Source organism: Periophthalmus magnuspinnatus, chromosome 23 (assembly GCF_009829125.3).
Source record: "Periophthalmus magnuspinnatus isolate fPerMag1 chromosome 23, fPerMag1.2.pri, whole genome shotgun sequence".
Lineage (NCBI taxonomy): Eukaryota > Metazoa > Chordata > Actinopteri > Gobiiformes > Gobiidae > Periophthalmus > Periophthalmus magnuspinnatus.
The window spans coordinates 8,665,712-8,679,398 of record NC_047148.1 but is presented as its reverse complement, the minus strand read 5'-3'; the positions used below and the strand labels follow the sequence as shown (position 1 = coordinate 8,679,398).

Sequence of the window (13,687 nt, the reverse complement as noted above, 5' to 3'; positions counted from 1 at the left end):
AATTTTGGCTGAAAGTACAATAATTTAATAAGGACTAAAACAGGGGACAGGGGGGGACCTGGATAAACAGGGCACACAAAGACATGAGACAGAAAGTAAGAGAGTCGTCATGTTTTTGTCTCTAACGATGCTCTTTGGTGTCAGAAATAAAGTTACTAAAACCACGTGTGAATGTCAGATCAGAGTCCGATCAAGAACGTGCACTTGTGGTTTTAGCCTTCCCCAACTTTTGTTAAACAGCACTTACTACTAGACTTCAGTGTATCAGTGCAACGTGTTAAGATTTACAGTTCAAAGTAAAATCAAGCTCTGTTTGTGACAAGTCTCTCCATGGCCTAGCACCAAAGTACACCTCTGACATGTTAGTGCCATATGAACCATCTCGCACTCTGAGGACTTCAGGGATTGGCCTCCTGCTGGTCCCAGATTTAGGACTAAAAAATGGGGAATCGGCGTTTCAGTTTTATGCAGCTAAAACCTGAAACAGTCTCCCTGAAGATGTGAGACAGGCCTCTACTTTGACATTGTTTAAATCCAGGCTCAAAACAGTTGTGTTTAGCTGTGCATACGACTGAAAGGTTTTCATTCTGTGCTCTTCTGTTTTAATGTTAATTTTTATTATGTTTTTATTTGTGTGATTTTAATGTCCTTCTTATTCTGTAAAGCACTTTGATTTACTTTGTGTACGAATTGTGCTATACAAATAAACTTGCCTTGCCTTTCAGTGGTACGTTGCTGTTTCAGACATGTGGCACACTTCCTGTCACTAAGCACCACTTTAACACACTTCTCTCCATTTAGGCCTACTACTGCATTGAGTCATAACAAATATTTTCCAATTAATTTATTTGAGACCCAACTATTATTTTTGTCAAATAGCAAATTTAGTATTTACATTCACTAGTCAATGTTTTTTTTAGCAGAGTTCTATTTTGCTTGAAAGGTACAATATATAACTTTTTGGTGTAGGGTCCTTATCTCTCCATGGAGTTATGCTTTGCTTTGAATTATATCATTAAAATAATCTACCTTTGTGGAGACAAACATGTGTCCCCAACCGTCCCAAGTTACAGGTCAGATCTGTGGAGAACTGATGATGATTGCCTGTTACGGACTAGTCCGTTTGTTTTTGTGACAAATCATTAACATATTGCATCTTTAAACCTATAATTACCTATTGTTAGTCAGTAAATGTTTCAAACTCTAGAATCCCTCACCTTGTCTGATGTCATTCCAGGTTTTCCATCAAATCGTGTTACTGTTCAGCTGGTTCTGCTTTTTCCTTGTACACGACTAGCAGAACTTTCAAAATAATAAATACAGTATTAGTACACACATTTAAAAGTCCAATGTAATATTTAAATAGATAAATAGTAATTTCACCTATAATTATGCAGACATTCGGCAGTAGCACCAGAAAAATCAGCAACAGATATGATGACGTCATATCCCCAACTTGTATCTGGAAAAGTTACATGATTTTAAATGCGTAATATATTTAGGACCAGTACTATACTCGCAACCCACTGCATCAAACAGAAAATGGATTACTGCAAGATTCAACACTCTGCAAGCTCAAAATGTCAGATAAGGTTGAATATTATGCACAGTGGGTAATACTTATGTGCAGAAAAATAACCAAACTCTACAAGAACAAATAAAAATCTAGTTAAAGTGTAAAAGTGTTTAAAGTCCTTTTGCCATGTTATAATGCTGTTATAACATGGCACATGTATTGATAGCATTGGACGTGTATTGATTTACCAGGTGTTCACAGTCGGCGCTGGCCCTGTTCTTGATCTCACAAGTGTAGGAGTCAGTATCATTGTTGAATTTCTTGGCTTTCATGAGGCGGGAATAGTTCAGTAGGTCCAGTTTATTGGCCTTTTTCTACACAGGGAACATAAATATTGAGTAAAAATAAAGAAAATGGACATTGGTTAGATCTGTGCAGTAACTGTTAACTGCAATTAAAACATGTGTAATTAAAGAAATTACTTTAATGCCATACTATGAAACATTTTACATTTTTAGTAATGACACGAACAATAAAATAAAACAACAAAACATTAAAATATAAAATCTTTCCTATATCTATAAACGGAACCACTGTTACACTCAACTCTCATGAACACATCAAAACACTTTTAGTTTTAAGAGCTTACTTTAACAATACCCTGATATACTGTATTTGCACTAATAGTTTTGCAATGTTATTATTCCATCCATCCATCCATTTTCTTTCGCTTTATCTGGGGCCGGGTCGAGGAGGCAGGAGTTTTGAGCATGGAGACCCAAACTTCTTTCAAGGGGGCACCTGAGACAATGCCTGACCAGCCAAGAGACATAGCCTCTCCAGGGAGGCATCCAGGAGGAATCCCAAACAGATGCCTGACTCACCTTAGCTGGTTCCTTCTGCCGCTGCTCTTCCTTTTTGAGGAGGAGCAGCGGCTCTACGCCGAGCTCCTCCCATGTCACTGAGTTCAGCACTGTAGTTGGAACACACCCTCTTCTTAAACAGAGGGACCACCACCCTGGTCTACCAGTCCAGATGTTGCAGAGATGTGTTAGCCAAGACAGCCCCACAACATCAAGAGACTTATGATACAGAAGTCATCCATCTCCAGAGCCTTGCCACCAAGGAGCTTGCCAACCACTTCAGTGACTTCAGGTTGGGTGATGGTGAAGTCCGCACCTGTCCTCAGTCTCTGCTTCCCTCTTGGAAGACGTGATGGTGGGATTGAGGAGATCCTGAAAGTATTTTTTTCACTGTCCAACACTGTCCCCAGTCTGGGTCTGCAGCTCTCCGCCTGCACTGTAAACAGTGTTGATGAAGCAGTGTTTGCCTCTCTTGAGACGTCGGGCACACCAAAATTTCTTCCTCCTCCATGTCCTTCCCGAACTCCTCTCATACTCTGCGAGTGCAAGCTTGGCCTGTTGGTACCTGTCAGCTGCCTCAGGAGTCATACCAGCCAACAAAGCCCAGTAGGACTCTTTCTTCAGCTTGACAGCATCCCTTACTTCCTTACTTACAAGGAGCCGCATCTGGGGAAGCTCTTGCTGACAGGGCGCCACCAGATGTTCCCGGACATTATGGAGACAGATAAGTTTAATGCCATTCTAATTGTATAGGAAAAAGTTGTCTTCAATGCCATGGTGATTGTACAGGAAAAAGTTGTTAAAAGGTAAGAAATAGAGCAGTCTCTTAGGAAAAACAGGTAGTGGACTCTCCACTAGAAAGGTTACATAGTGCAACTTTAAGTATAACATTTAGATTTCTCATTTAGTTGATATTTTCTACTGTATTCCTCCACCCTTTGTAACCTATATTTATTTTGTTCAGTATGCTTACATTTGTTGATCCTTCATTTGCCCAGGAACAGCTGTCTGAGCTCCAGCCACAACCAGCTGTTATACACTCTCTGCACCTGAAGAGGGAGCAAATATAATGTTCTTAATATAATAATGTAATACTATTATTTATTACATTGTACTAAGATTTGTTTCCTACTTATTATATATAGTGTTACATACAGAGCTGGAGAAGGGGGTCCTGTGATCTCAGAACAATTCCTGAGGTTGAGTTTTTCTAACCATTCCTCCTTCCACATCCGCATTTTAACAGCCACATCTAGACCTGCAAACAGCAGAAACCCATTTTTATTTAGGCAACCTAGGAGGGTATATGCATTCTTTGCATTCTTACATGTTAAATAATCTTACAAAATACACTGTGTCTTTCTTCCCTCTCTTATCATGTGGTTTTAGCTATTAGCAACAACCTTATGCTGCCCCATCCATCTCTAAAACAACAGCATCAGCATTAACCACCCCAACCTCTCCATCTCATCCTCCTCACCACCACAAATACACAGACCAAGATATTATTTCTTACAATTAAATCTATATGAACCGCCCTTTTACTGCATACCTCCCTTTATAGTTTTTGTAGTTTAAAGGGCCACTATGTAAGTTTTAAGGTAGAGGGTCTGAAAATGTGTTTTTCTCAATAGAGATGCTATTGTGTTTCCTGAAATGTTCCACAAAATGGCATAAAAGTTTGTCATTTCCATGGACATGAACAGGTGTCGACTCCACTTAACCATGTATTTTATTTTTGTTTTGAAATAAAGATGCCAAGAAAAAAAAATAGAAGATAGATACATTTATAACATAATGAAGACCACTCCAGGAAAACCAGTAACATTTTCATGAGACAAGCAGGTGCCCGAGGCTCCACCAGAAAGTATATAGTAGCTCAGTTGGAGAGTGAGTGTTTGTCCACTAATCTGAAGGTTTACGGTTCGACTGTCGCTCTCGACATAAACATCATTGGCTGAGAGGTCAGATCTACAGGTTGGTTGTGTCTTTGGGCAAGACAATTAACCCCCACCACCCCCGTGACTGCGTAGACTGGAGTATGAATATGTGTGTGAATGGGTGAGTGGTTCCTTGATGTAAAGAGCTTTGAGTGCCTTTAAGGTGGGGAAAAAAAGTCAAACCATTTACCATTTACATATGCCTATTAAGCAAGGTTAGTGGAAGATAGACAACTCAATCTTTTTCCTAAGGAGCATACAAACATTAATCTTTAAGCAATGTCTCTTAAATAGAGTTTATAGAACATATGATTGTTTTGTAACATCTCGCCTGGCCCCTCCCTCCTCCTCGCCTGGCCGATTTTTATTGTTTTGTCTGATTTTTCCTGTTGTTTGATTTTCCTGTTTGTTTTTGTGTGTAGGCAGCACGGTGGCTGAGTGGCAACACTCATGCCTCACAGCAGAAGGTTTGGTTTTGATCCCCGGGTCGCCCAGGCCTTTCTGTGTGGAGTTTTTCATGTTTCTCCCCGTGTCTGGATGGGTTTCCTCTGGGTACTCCGGTTTCCCCCATCAACCAAAACATGAACGCCCTTCAAGACAACTGTTGTTGTGATTTTGGGCGTTACAAAAATAAAATGAATTGAATTGAATTAACACCCCCAAAATGACCAGAAGAGATAATAGTCAGCAGAAAATCATTGCTCCTAATTTTTCCGTCTTCTTTGATTAACTCCTGATTAGTTCCTGACATTACTGACCTTGTGCAGGTAGTTGGATGTTGTGGAGGACACAGATGCATTGTGGGTAGCTTGGAGGAGGGCTGCGTTCACACGGTTGAGAAAACTGACAGGCAAAATTGTGTGGTTTGGTTGGGCCCACAGTCACATGTATTTGCACTATAATTGTGATCTGAAAGTATAATAATTGTTAGTTGACTGTAATAACAAACTATGGTAACAACTGGTTAGAGTGTGTGTCCACTATAAAACATGTGTCTGTGGTTTAGATGGTAAGACCACAATTAGAATTGTTCTATGTCTACCTACATAGAACATATTTTTCATCCAAATGAAATAAATAGTGCATTAAAACTAGACATATTTATTATGATTATGATTATTATTACATTTTTTATGACACAGCAGTGCTAAATGCAGCTCTTCCTCTTCTTCATACTTGCCTTAGAACTGCTCTGAGGAAAACCACAGTGAGAGGTCGAAACTGTCAGGTATAAAAATAAACTAAGCCTTGGTCTGAAAAAAGACTCTATTGAAAAGCCTAAGTTTGGCTTCACTTTACCTGAGCAGATGCTTTGCTTTCTGCTTTGAATGAAAATATATTTTCTTCTTGAAAATCTTCAGGAATGGAAACCCAGCTTGAGTTTTGACATTCACTCTGAAATGTGCACCTGTATATACAACAAAATTATTGCTCAACTAAAAATCTGATTTTGTTCTGTATTTGTTCATGTGAGTGACTGACCTTTGTCTGGAGATGCACCAAACACACTGTGGATCTTGTGCAGACCAACAGTCACGTAATGTTTTGTAAGTTGAACATTTTGACACAGGGATCCGCATAATCTATAGAAAATAAACAAAGTGTATCTAATTATAAGACTTTGAATAAAGAGGAAACCTGCTCTTTAGTTGTACCTGGTTTGTAAATGCAACATAAACGTGCTTGTGCTCTACTTCATCCACATGTAACTTGGGGAAAACCTCTTGGTCATCATTGGCTCTGTACAGGACTTTTGGACATGCAGATTGGTAATGTTTGTCCACAACAAGCTGAAAGTAAAACAACTGAGCAATGAGCATCAAAATGCACAATATATTTCAAACTAAGAGAGACAAACTACATTTTATTCTATGTTGCTCCTCAAATTGCATAAATTTGGCAAATATATATAAACCAAACTTTAATTGAATATTCTCTCCAATAAGGCTCAGGCCTTCTATGCAGACCTAAAGATTGCTGTTCTGAGCCAAATGTGACGCTTCCAACTAATGCAAAGGAAAGGTTACAGCAATTAAAAGGCCAACCAAAAACTACTGGAAACTCATCCACTTCTTGGTCTGTTCATTAGCCCCATGGTGACCTGTAGGAACTTGGACACTTTGCAAATCACTAAAGCTGCTCCTTTTAGGTGATTTCCTATGGGTAAACTGCAGTTTAGTGGACACACCTTGATGAGCTGTCCATCCGCTGTTCCGATGAAGAAGAGGCTCCAGGCCCCGTGTTTGAGCGCCAGCACAGAGCTCATGTGGCTCTGCTTCAGCAGTGTTTTCTGCGGCCTCACGGTCTTCAGCGAGGTCTTCGAGGTATCGTCAACTTTGAAGTGCGGGTCCTTGTTTTGTTCGACGCTGCGGTCTGGACTGATATCAAACATCAGCAGTTCAGTGTTGGCGCTTGTCCCGTCCACGCTGAACACACCGGCCCACCTGAGTGGTACGGTCCCGGGAATCATGGAGGAGGCCAGGAGCTTCCCACCTGAGCCCGAAGAACCCGTGCTAAGAGTAGCGCCCCGCAGGGACTTGAGAGTATAGACCTTCAGCACGTGCGAAGTGTGTTTGGCCTCGAGCCAAGTCAGGCGCACCACGTTTCCAGGGGAAGATTTCACGTTAGAAAAAAGATAAATGAAGGAATCCACCTGGAAACCGTCCACGAAGCCCACTTGTTCACTGTTGTCCCTGAGATGAAAAGTTGCAGAGGGTAAGCTGAAGGAAAAGATGCCACCGTCCTGAGAGTCCTCGGTGTTGAACAGATAGAGGATTTCTTCTTGTATGGCGCACGCACTTTTCCTTGACTTGGGGCTCTGCTCTGTGGCTGCCAGGATGTATGTGTTATTTCTTCCATTCGTGACCTCAGTGACCAGAAAGGCCACGGACTCGGTGTGCCTAGTGACAGGACCCAAGAGAATGGTCTCCGTGTATATGACAGTGGACACGTCCTGCAGCGATAGAACTTCGCAATGACCGCAGTCATTCACAACGCCACACAAGACCAGGGTGTTGTTGGAGGTGAAGGGCAGGAGCACGTTTACCATGAGAGTGTCATTCCCGGCGGTTCCATCTGGGACACGGACAAATTTCGGCTCTGAGCTCAAAACCAGCCCCCTCAGGGACACGCGCCGCACCAGACTGAGGTCTGAGCGGAGCTGGTACAGGTTTTGTTCCGTGGAAACGTAAAGCCCATCACGAGTCACGGCAAAGTGCTGTGTGTGTCCATCCAAACTGAAAGCTTTTCCCGCCGTCCTGTGAGGCACTGTGGACCACAGCGCGCACAGCGCGCACAACAGCAGCATCTTCTCCAGCTTCAGCTCTACATGGCACTGCGCTGTCAGCCAGTGGCGCGCTGCGTAAAAGCGCACGGAACGGCTGTGCGAGAGGCAGGACCGACGTAAGGAGTGGAAGTGAAACCACTGTCTCACAATTGATCAAGAGTTTGCCTACGATTAGGAAAAGTCCTCAAATTGACTAGAGAACACAATTTACTATTCTTAATAAGCTATAAGTGGATATTTAGCTGAACTACTTTGAGTCAAGTGGTCTACATTTATAGGACTAATTAGGTAGGCCTTTAACCTTTTAAAGGTTAAAAGTTAAAAAGTTTCAATTTTGAGAAAATGTTAGTATAGCATTATAAAGTATTTGAGTCAAGAAAATCTTAGTAACAACTTTCTTACTACTTAGTAGCTACTCTTCCCCCGTAGCTCTAAAAGCTTTATGTTGACAACATTAACCTGTCTAATGTTTTGGTTTTACAAACCAAATAACTGAACAACACTTGTAATACACCTACTTAAAATAAAACTTTAAAATCAGAAGCATGGTAGAAAATATTTGCTTCTACACACCCCTGACTTTTACCAACAGTGTAAACTGGCCAGTAACCCAGAGTTAAAGTGACATCTAGTGGAGGTAAATCTACTCCGGTTTTACCCAAATGTCTCGCTGTGAAGAGGTTGGATATTCATGGACTGATAAATAATGGCATTTAGGAGAGTTGCCATAGCAATTAACAATTTAAAACTAAATATTACATATTTTGAATGGTATCAAGTCTTGTTGCTTGTGTGAGATGATGAGCCTTTTGAATTGCTTTATCTTCCACTTGTTTGCTATTAAATCCAGTTCAATTTATCAACTCCTCAAATGTATTTTTCAGACCAATTTTGAACAATAAATCATACCAATCAGGTATGTTGTATTCCTGTGCGTGATCTTGCTTCCAGTTGCTATTATCAGATGCGCCACAAGAGTGCGCTCCGGTGTCGCTCTTGCTCTGTGGAGGCACGCAGCAGCGCTCACAGGGGCAGTGCCAATGGGCAGTTCAGACTCAGTGCGAGGACTCCCCCGGTCCATCCTCCTCGCCGTATATTACCTCTGCCCGGAGCTCTAGGACTCATTCATCCCTCAGTCTGCTTCGAGCCGGGCTGTGTGTCCACCTCCATCCCCTCGCTTCATCTCCACACAGTTACAGCGCCTCTTTTTGTGAACCGAAGTGAAGGTCAGAACCGTGTTTTTCAGAAGAGGTCCCGCCAATTTTGATTTTCCTACAGGTTTACGCACGTCACATCAGTCAGTCTGCTACACGGGACTCCACTGTTACTGGTAAGTCTACTTCCACAGCTGTTAATGCGAGATGTGCACTCTAGGCCATGTGTTTATATCAGGGGCTTACTGCTGTGTAGTCTACCTGTAGGTCCCACTTGACGCAATTTATATCCTTTCCTAAGTGCAATTGCCCCTATTAGCAGATAGTGGAGTTTTCATTGAATAGGTAACTTGGCATTTTAATATAATACAAGGACATCTGACATAGAGAGATCGCAGTCTATTTCACAATGAGATTTTACCACATATGCTAAACATACCCATCGTGATAGTTTAACAGTTAGGATGATGGAGAAATGGACTGTCAAAATGAGCCAAGTTGAATCTTGTATCTACTATTCCTATAACAGCAACAATGAACTATAGGCTAGTGTATTTGTAGGTATAAAAACATTGTGATTTGATTGGAGGTGGACCATATAGAGAGTGACATTCAGCATTTTCCTTTTTTCCTGAAGTTAATCAGAGCCAGAGCTTAGAGTCCACACCTCCTCACTGTCAGAGGCTGTGACAGCTTCAGTTACATAACAGGGCTCACCTCAGTATATTGTAAGTGGGAGGCTACTGCAGCCAGTTTAGCCTATAGTGAGTTATTTATGTACACTGAATAAGAAGTGAATGGTCGTTTCTCATCCTGTTGATCATTTCGTATTGTATTCTTATTTGTAATGTTGATGATTGCTGTTTTTACTGTTGATGTGGCTACTCTACAATTAGAATGACTGTGTAGTAAATTTAGCTTCGTAAACTGCTTTTATGATTTGTTGTGTGATGTTGCGGTTTTGTGTGACGATTATTATGACCAAAATAATTGCGATTAACGATTATATCACAATAATGATTAAACCCTGATGACTCCCCGTGGATAAGTCTTTTTTTCTGCACATTCAGGTGATATAATGGCGATTATCTTTGTTGGCCATTATCACGATTATATAAAATGTCCCACGAACGATTATTGTCACTTTTTTGTTCCATCCCTAGTTATGGTCGAAAAGGAGAGGAGTATTACGAGACTAAAGAGGGACTACATCACAATAAAAGTCTAAATCAAGAATAATCAAAGACAAACAAACCATATTGAAACATCTGTAGTGGCTGAATGGGCAGCTCTCACATCTTAAGGTAAAAAAAGTCTTTGGTTTGACTACAGGACGGATTGGGGTCTTTCGATGCAGAGTGGATGCTAATTTCACTTCTGGGTTGAATAAAACACACCTTAACCAGGACAAATAGCCCGAATCAGCTTTTTTTTGGCTCAAACCACAGCCAAAAAGCTCAATATTACGAGTGTGAGTTCCAAGATCCTGAATGCATTTTAATTGTTGGCAAGGGCAGGTTTTGATTATGCTTTTAAACAGGAATGTGATAAGAGCTCTTGTGCTTTAAACTAGAGAATGATTATAGCAAAGTGTGGGACTCTGTGTTTCTGAGTTTGCCTGAAGTTGCAACATTTTAGTTTGAGAAGAAGGCTTAGGTGAAGCTCACAAATTCTGAAGGAGGAATATTTATTACTGGACAAATGTAATAAACAAATGTAGCCAACAACAAAAAACTGCAGACATCTGGAACTACATTGATTCATGAGATTTTTCTTTGTTTCTTTTTTTTCTTTTCCTACTTCTTTCTTTATTACTTAAGTAGTCTAAGCTTTAAATTGTAGGTAGGCCTTTTCAATATTGAGAAATATTTCAGTGTAACAGTATAGCATATTTGAGTAAAAGTTATAGCTGTAACTTACAAAGCTGTTTATTGACAACATTATCTATACTTTGACTACAGCCTTTTACATTTTGTCCATTATTTAATGTTTTATTATTCCAAACCATTTTATTAAGATTTTTTTTACCTGATCAGTATAGTAACAATACCCTGACAACATTTTTCCAATAGCACATTTTTATTAACAGTTAAACACTTCACATGGTTTGTCCTTGGAAGGTTCCAGGCCCCAGAAATTACAATCTTGGTGGAAAAATCATCAGCCTATGTTGTTCCTCTTTCAGACCATTAACAGTGTACAATAAGGGAAAAGAATAAGGTCATATGTTTCTATTTATACTGTGCATTATTCTGGAAATATAGCTCAAAAAGGGAGTTTAATGTATAATGAGACTTTTCCCATTCTCACAAGACCTGTAAATCTTCTAACTTAGAATTCCTCTCCAGTAATTGCATCCCCTTCGATCAATGTCTGCCTTAATCCATAACGCATCGATCTCAGATTAAAATCCCATTCAAATTCATGACACACATTGAATACATGTGGCTGTGATGGTGGTGATGCATAGCCTCACTCGGGTCTCTCTGTGTGTGGTTGGCTGTCATTAGCATTCAGGAGCGTCTCACTTTGTTACATAATACTCTTGTTTTAGTGGACACAGCTCATCTGTCTCTGAGCTGCCAAGTCCTAAACCAAGGGACTTCCAGTGTCTCCATCTGATGCAGTCTGGAGCAGAGAATTATCATTATCATAGAGTTACTGCAATATTCAGATGATATTTAACAATGTAGGAGAAATGTGGTCAAATGTGCCTGTGAATGTATTGGTTGAGGTCAAGCACAAAACATGAATGGACCATAAAATTAACCACAAAAAAAATCACTTAGGCAAAATCACAATCTTCTTGAAACACTCTTGTAACCCAAAGGAGGAGTGATGTATAATTTTATGTTTTCTTCTCATGCATTTCCATCGCCATAGCTACGGCACCAAACAACTTCCTCACTGTTTAATGATATCACTCAGTGCTTTGACAAATTGCATCAATCTTATCTCACACTTCCAGCAACACTTCCCCTCCTGCCAATCAGCTGGATTCTGTTCTTATTGTGTGATTCATACCGAGATAGAGCCAAGAACACCCTGTGTGTGCCAAATGCCAATACACAATTAGTGTGTCAGTACACGGTGATCTGTAGTAACAATGAATGTGTTGTCAGTGTAGTCATTAAAATGATTTGTAGTTTTAATACACAACACATCATTTTGTGGCTTTAGCTTGACTAGTACTGTAACAATACTTGAGTAACATTTCTGGTTACTCCTCCCACTTTTATTTTTTTTTATTATTAAATATACAAAAATTTGACTTTTTATTATTTCATTATGTTTAAATCTTCATTTTTGAACAATTACTCAGTTGTATGGAGTTTTACTTTAAAGCCCATATCCCAAACCCAATTCCAAACTCACTCCTAAATATCCAAACAATGACACTCAAAAGTTTGAATTTGAATAGTTTATAATTATAGATTTTCACTCAACTTTTGTATTCAAATAACTCTTTAAGTTTATATTTTTCACCAGAAACATAACAAACATCACATGTGCTGCAATTATGAGGTGGCGAGTGCCCAGCATATTTTATTCCTCGAGCGATGCCGATATTTCAAGCTGTTAAGTTTTATTCACACTTGACCATATATGGAGATTAGTGTGCCATATTAGCTCTAGTGGAGGTCTGTCTCTCAGCAGGGGTCATCATGGCAGCCCAACATGTGGTTTAACATTTTTTTTCCACATTTTTAGCAGTGCTTTTACTTTGCCAAGCTGGAAACCATGGTAAAAATGCCACTTTTTGACACTGAGCATGTGTTAAGAATGAGACTATGAGTTTGTGTGAAGTTATTGAAAAAGAGTTGTTTTTTTTACTGACAAATAGAATTTATTTTTGGAGCAGTTGTCTAAAAAATAAATTTAGAGAACCAGGCAAAATTCAAGATACTCTCACTAACGCGCGCAGTACTTGAACAACTGCATACAGTTTTTATGCTTGTATGCAAAACACTTAACCAGGGCTGCAACTAACAATTATTTTACAAATCACTTAATCGCATGAACCAAAACTGATTCAGCATATTTACAGACAAGACTAGAGTTGTCTCCATATCGCCATAATGTTTTCTTGTTGCAGTTTTGAAGAATACTATTTACTACCAAATCCAGAGCTCTCGCAAACTAAGGATGCACTGATTCAGAGAGCGATACTTGTATCAGCCGATACCTGATATCCATTTGTGTGTTATTTAACTGTTTGTTGTGGAAATAAGACTTATTTACATGCTCTGATGAATGTTGAAGCAAAGACAAAGAGTTTATTTCTTGCAAGAAATAGGTCCGACAGCATCTCTCTCTAATGTCAGACCCCGAATGATGGAAATCACCAGGTTTATATAGTTTGAGATGAACAGAGGACATACTTTTTAAAGTAAGGATGTGACACTCCTACTGAGGAGTGACCAGACAAGCTCCTGGAGGCGTTCATGAGCGTGATCACCTCAGGATGTAACATGTGGAGTCAAAACAATATAAGGTGTGATACATTTCAAAGGAGAGATCTCTCAAAGCCAACTGTTTGGTTTGATTGCATCTATCAGCACGTACATTATCAATAGTAGTATATGTGCTGATATCTTGACAAGATTAGGAATTTGACAAGATTAGCAATCAAAAGGGAACAAAAGGGTTTACATGAAAAGTTTTCTAACTCTGTCTTTGACGACTAAACCAAATGAGTTTTAGTTACAAGACCAAGTGATTTCTAAAAGGTAAAATAATCTCAATATTTGAATTTACTTTACACTGTTAATTATCCTCACAAAACCACTGAACAGCTTCATGTGAATAAAAGTTTAGAATGAGAGATACATATTCAGAAACTTAACTCATGGATATCATGGAACCGATTCGATTCCAGTATTGGTATTGGTGCATCCCTATCTCAGACCCTTTGGTGCATTGTTCAT

At 39.7% G+C, this 13,687-nt stretch overlaps 2 protein-coding genes across 2 annotated transcripts in view; one reads left to right on the top strand and one right to left on the bottom strand.

The window, feature by feature from the left end:
* Positions 1 to 1,716: 1,716 nt before the first annotated feature.
* On the bottom strand, positions 1,717 to 8,686 carry LOC117392278 (plexin-C1-like). Its single transcript, XM_055231531.1, has 9 exons — positions 8,633 to 8,686; positions 6,508 to 7,743; positions 5,975 to 6,109; positions 5,802 to 5,902; positions 5,619 to 5,727; positions 5,078 to 5,228; positions 3,535 to 3,637; positions 3,353 to 3,428; positions 1,717 to 1,890 (listed from the first exon to the last, which is right to left on the bottom strand). Exons 1-9 carry the CDS (start codon positions 8,684 to 8,686, stop codon positions 1,717 to 1,719), a joined length of 2,139 nt encoding a protein of 712 aa, XP_055087506.1.
* Positions 8,687 to 8,740: 54 nt separating this feature from the next.
* Positions 8,741 to 13,687, top strand: part of rerg (RAS-like, estrogen-regulated, growth inhibitor) — a 56,312-nt gene continuing 51,365 nt past the window's right edge. The window contains exon 1 of the mRNA XM_033989783.2: positions 8,741 to 8,935. The gene's annotated coding sequence lies outside the window, so the exon portion shown is untranslated. The remainder of the gene's footprint in view (positions 8,936 to 13,687) is intronic.

Coding starts and splice junctions, on each gene's coding strand:
- LOC117392278 (XM_055231531.1), bottom strand. CDS start 8,686: ATGGACCGGGGGAGTCCTCGCACTGAGTCTGAACTGCCCATTGGCACT. Junction 5,229..5,618: donor AAAGCAAAGCATCTGCTCAG/GTAAAGTGAAGC, acceptor TTATACTTTCAG/ATCACAATTATAGTGCAAAT. Junction 3,429..3,534: donor GGACCCCCTTCTCCAGCTCT/GTATGTAACACT, acceptor CTCCCTCTTCAG/GTGCAGAGAGTGTATAACAG.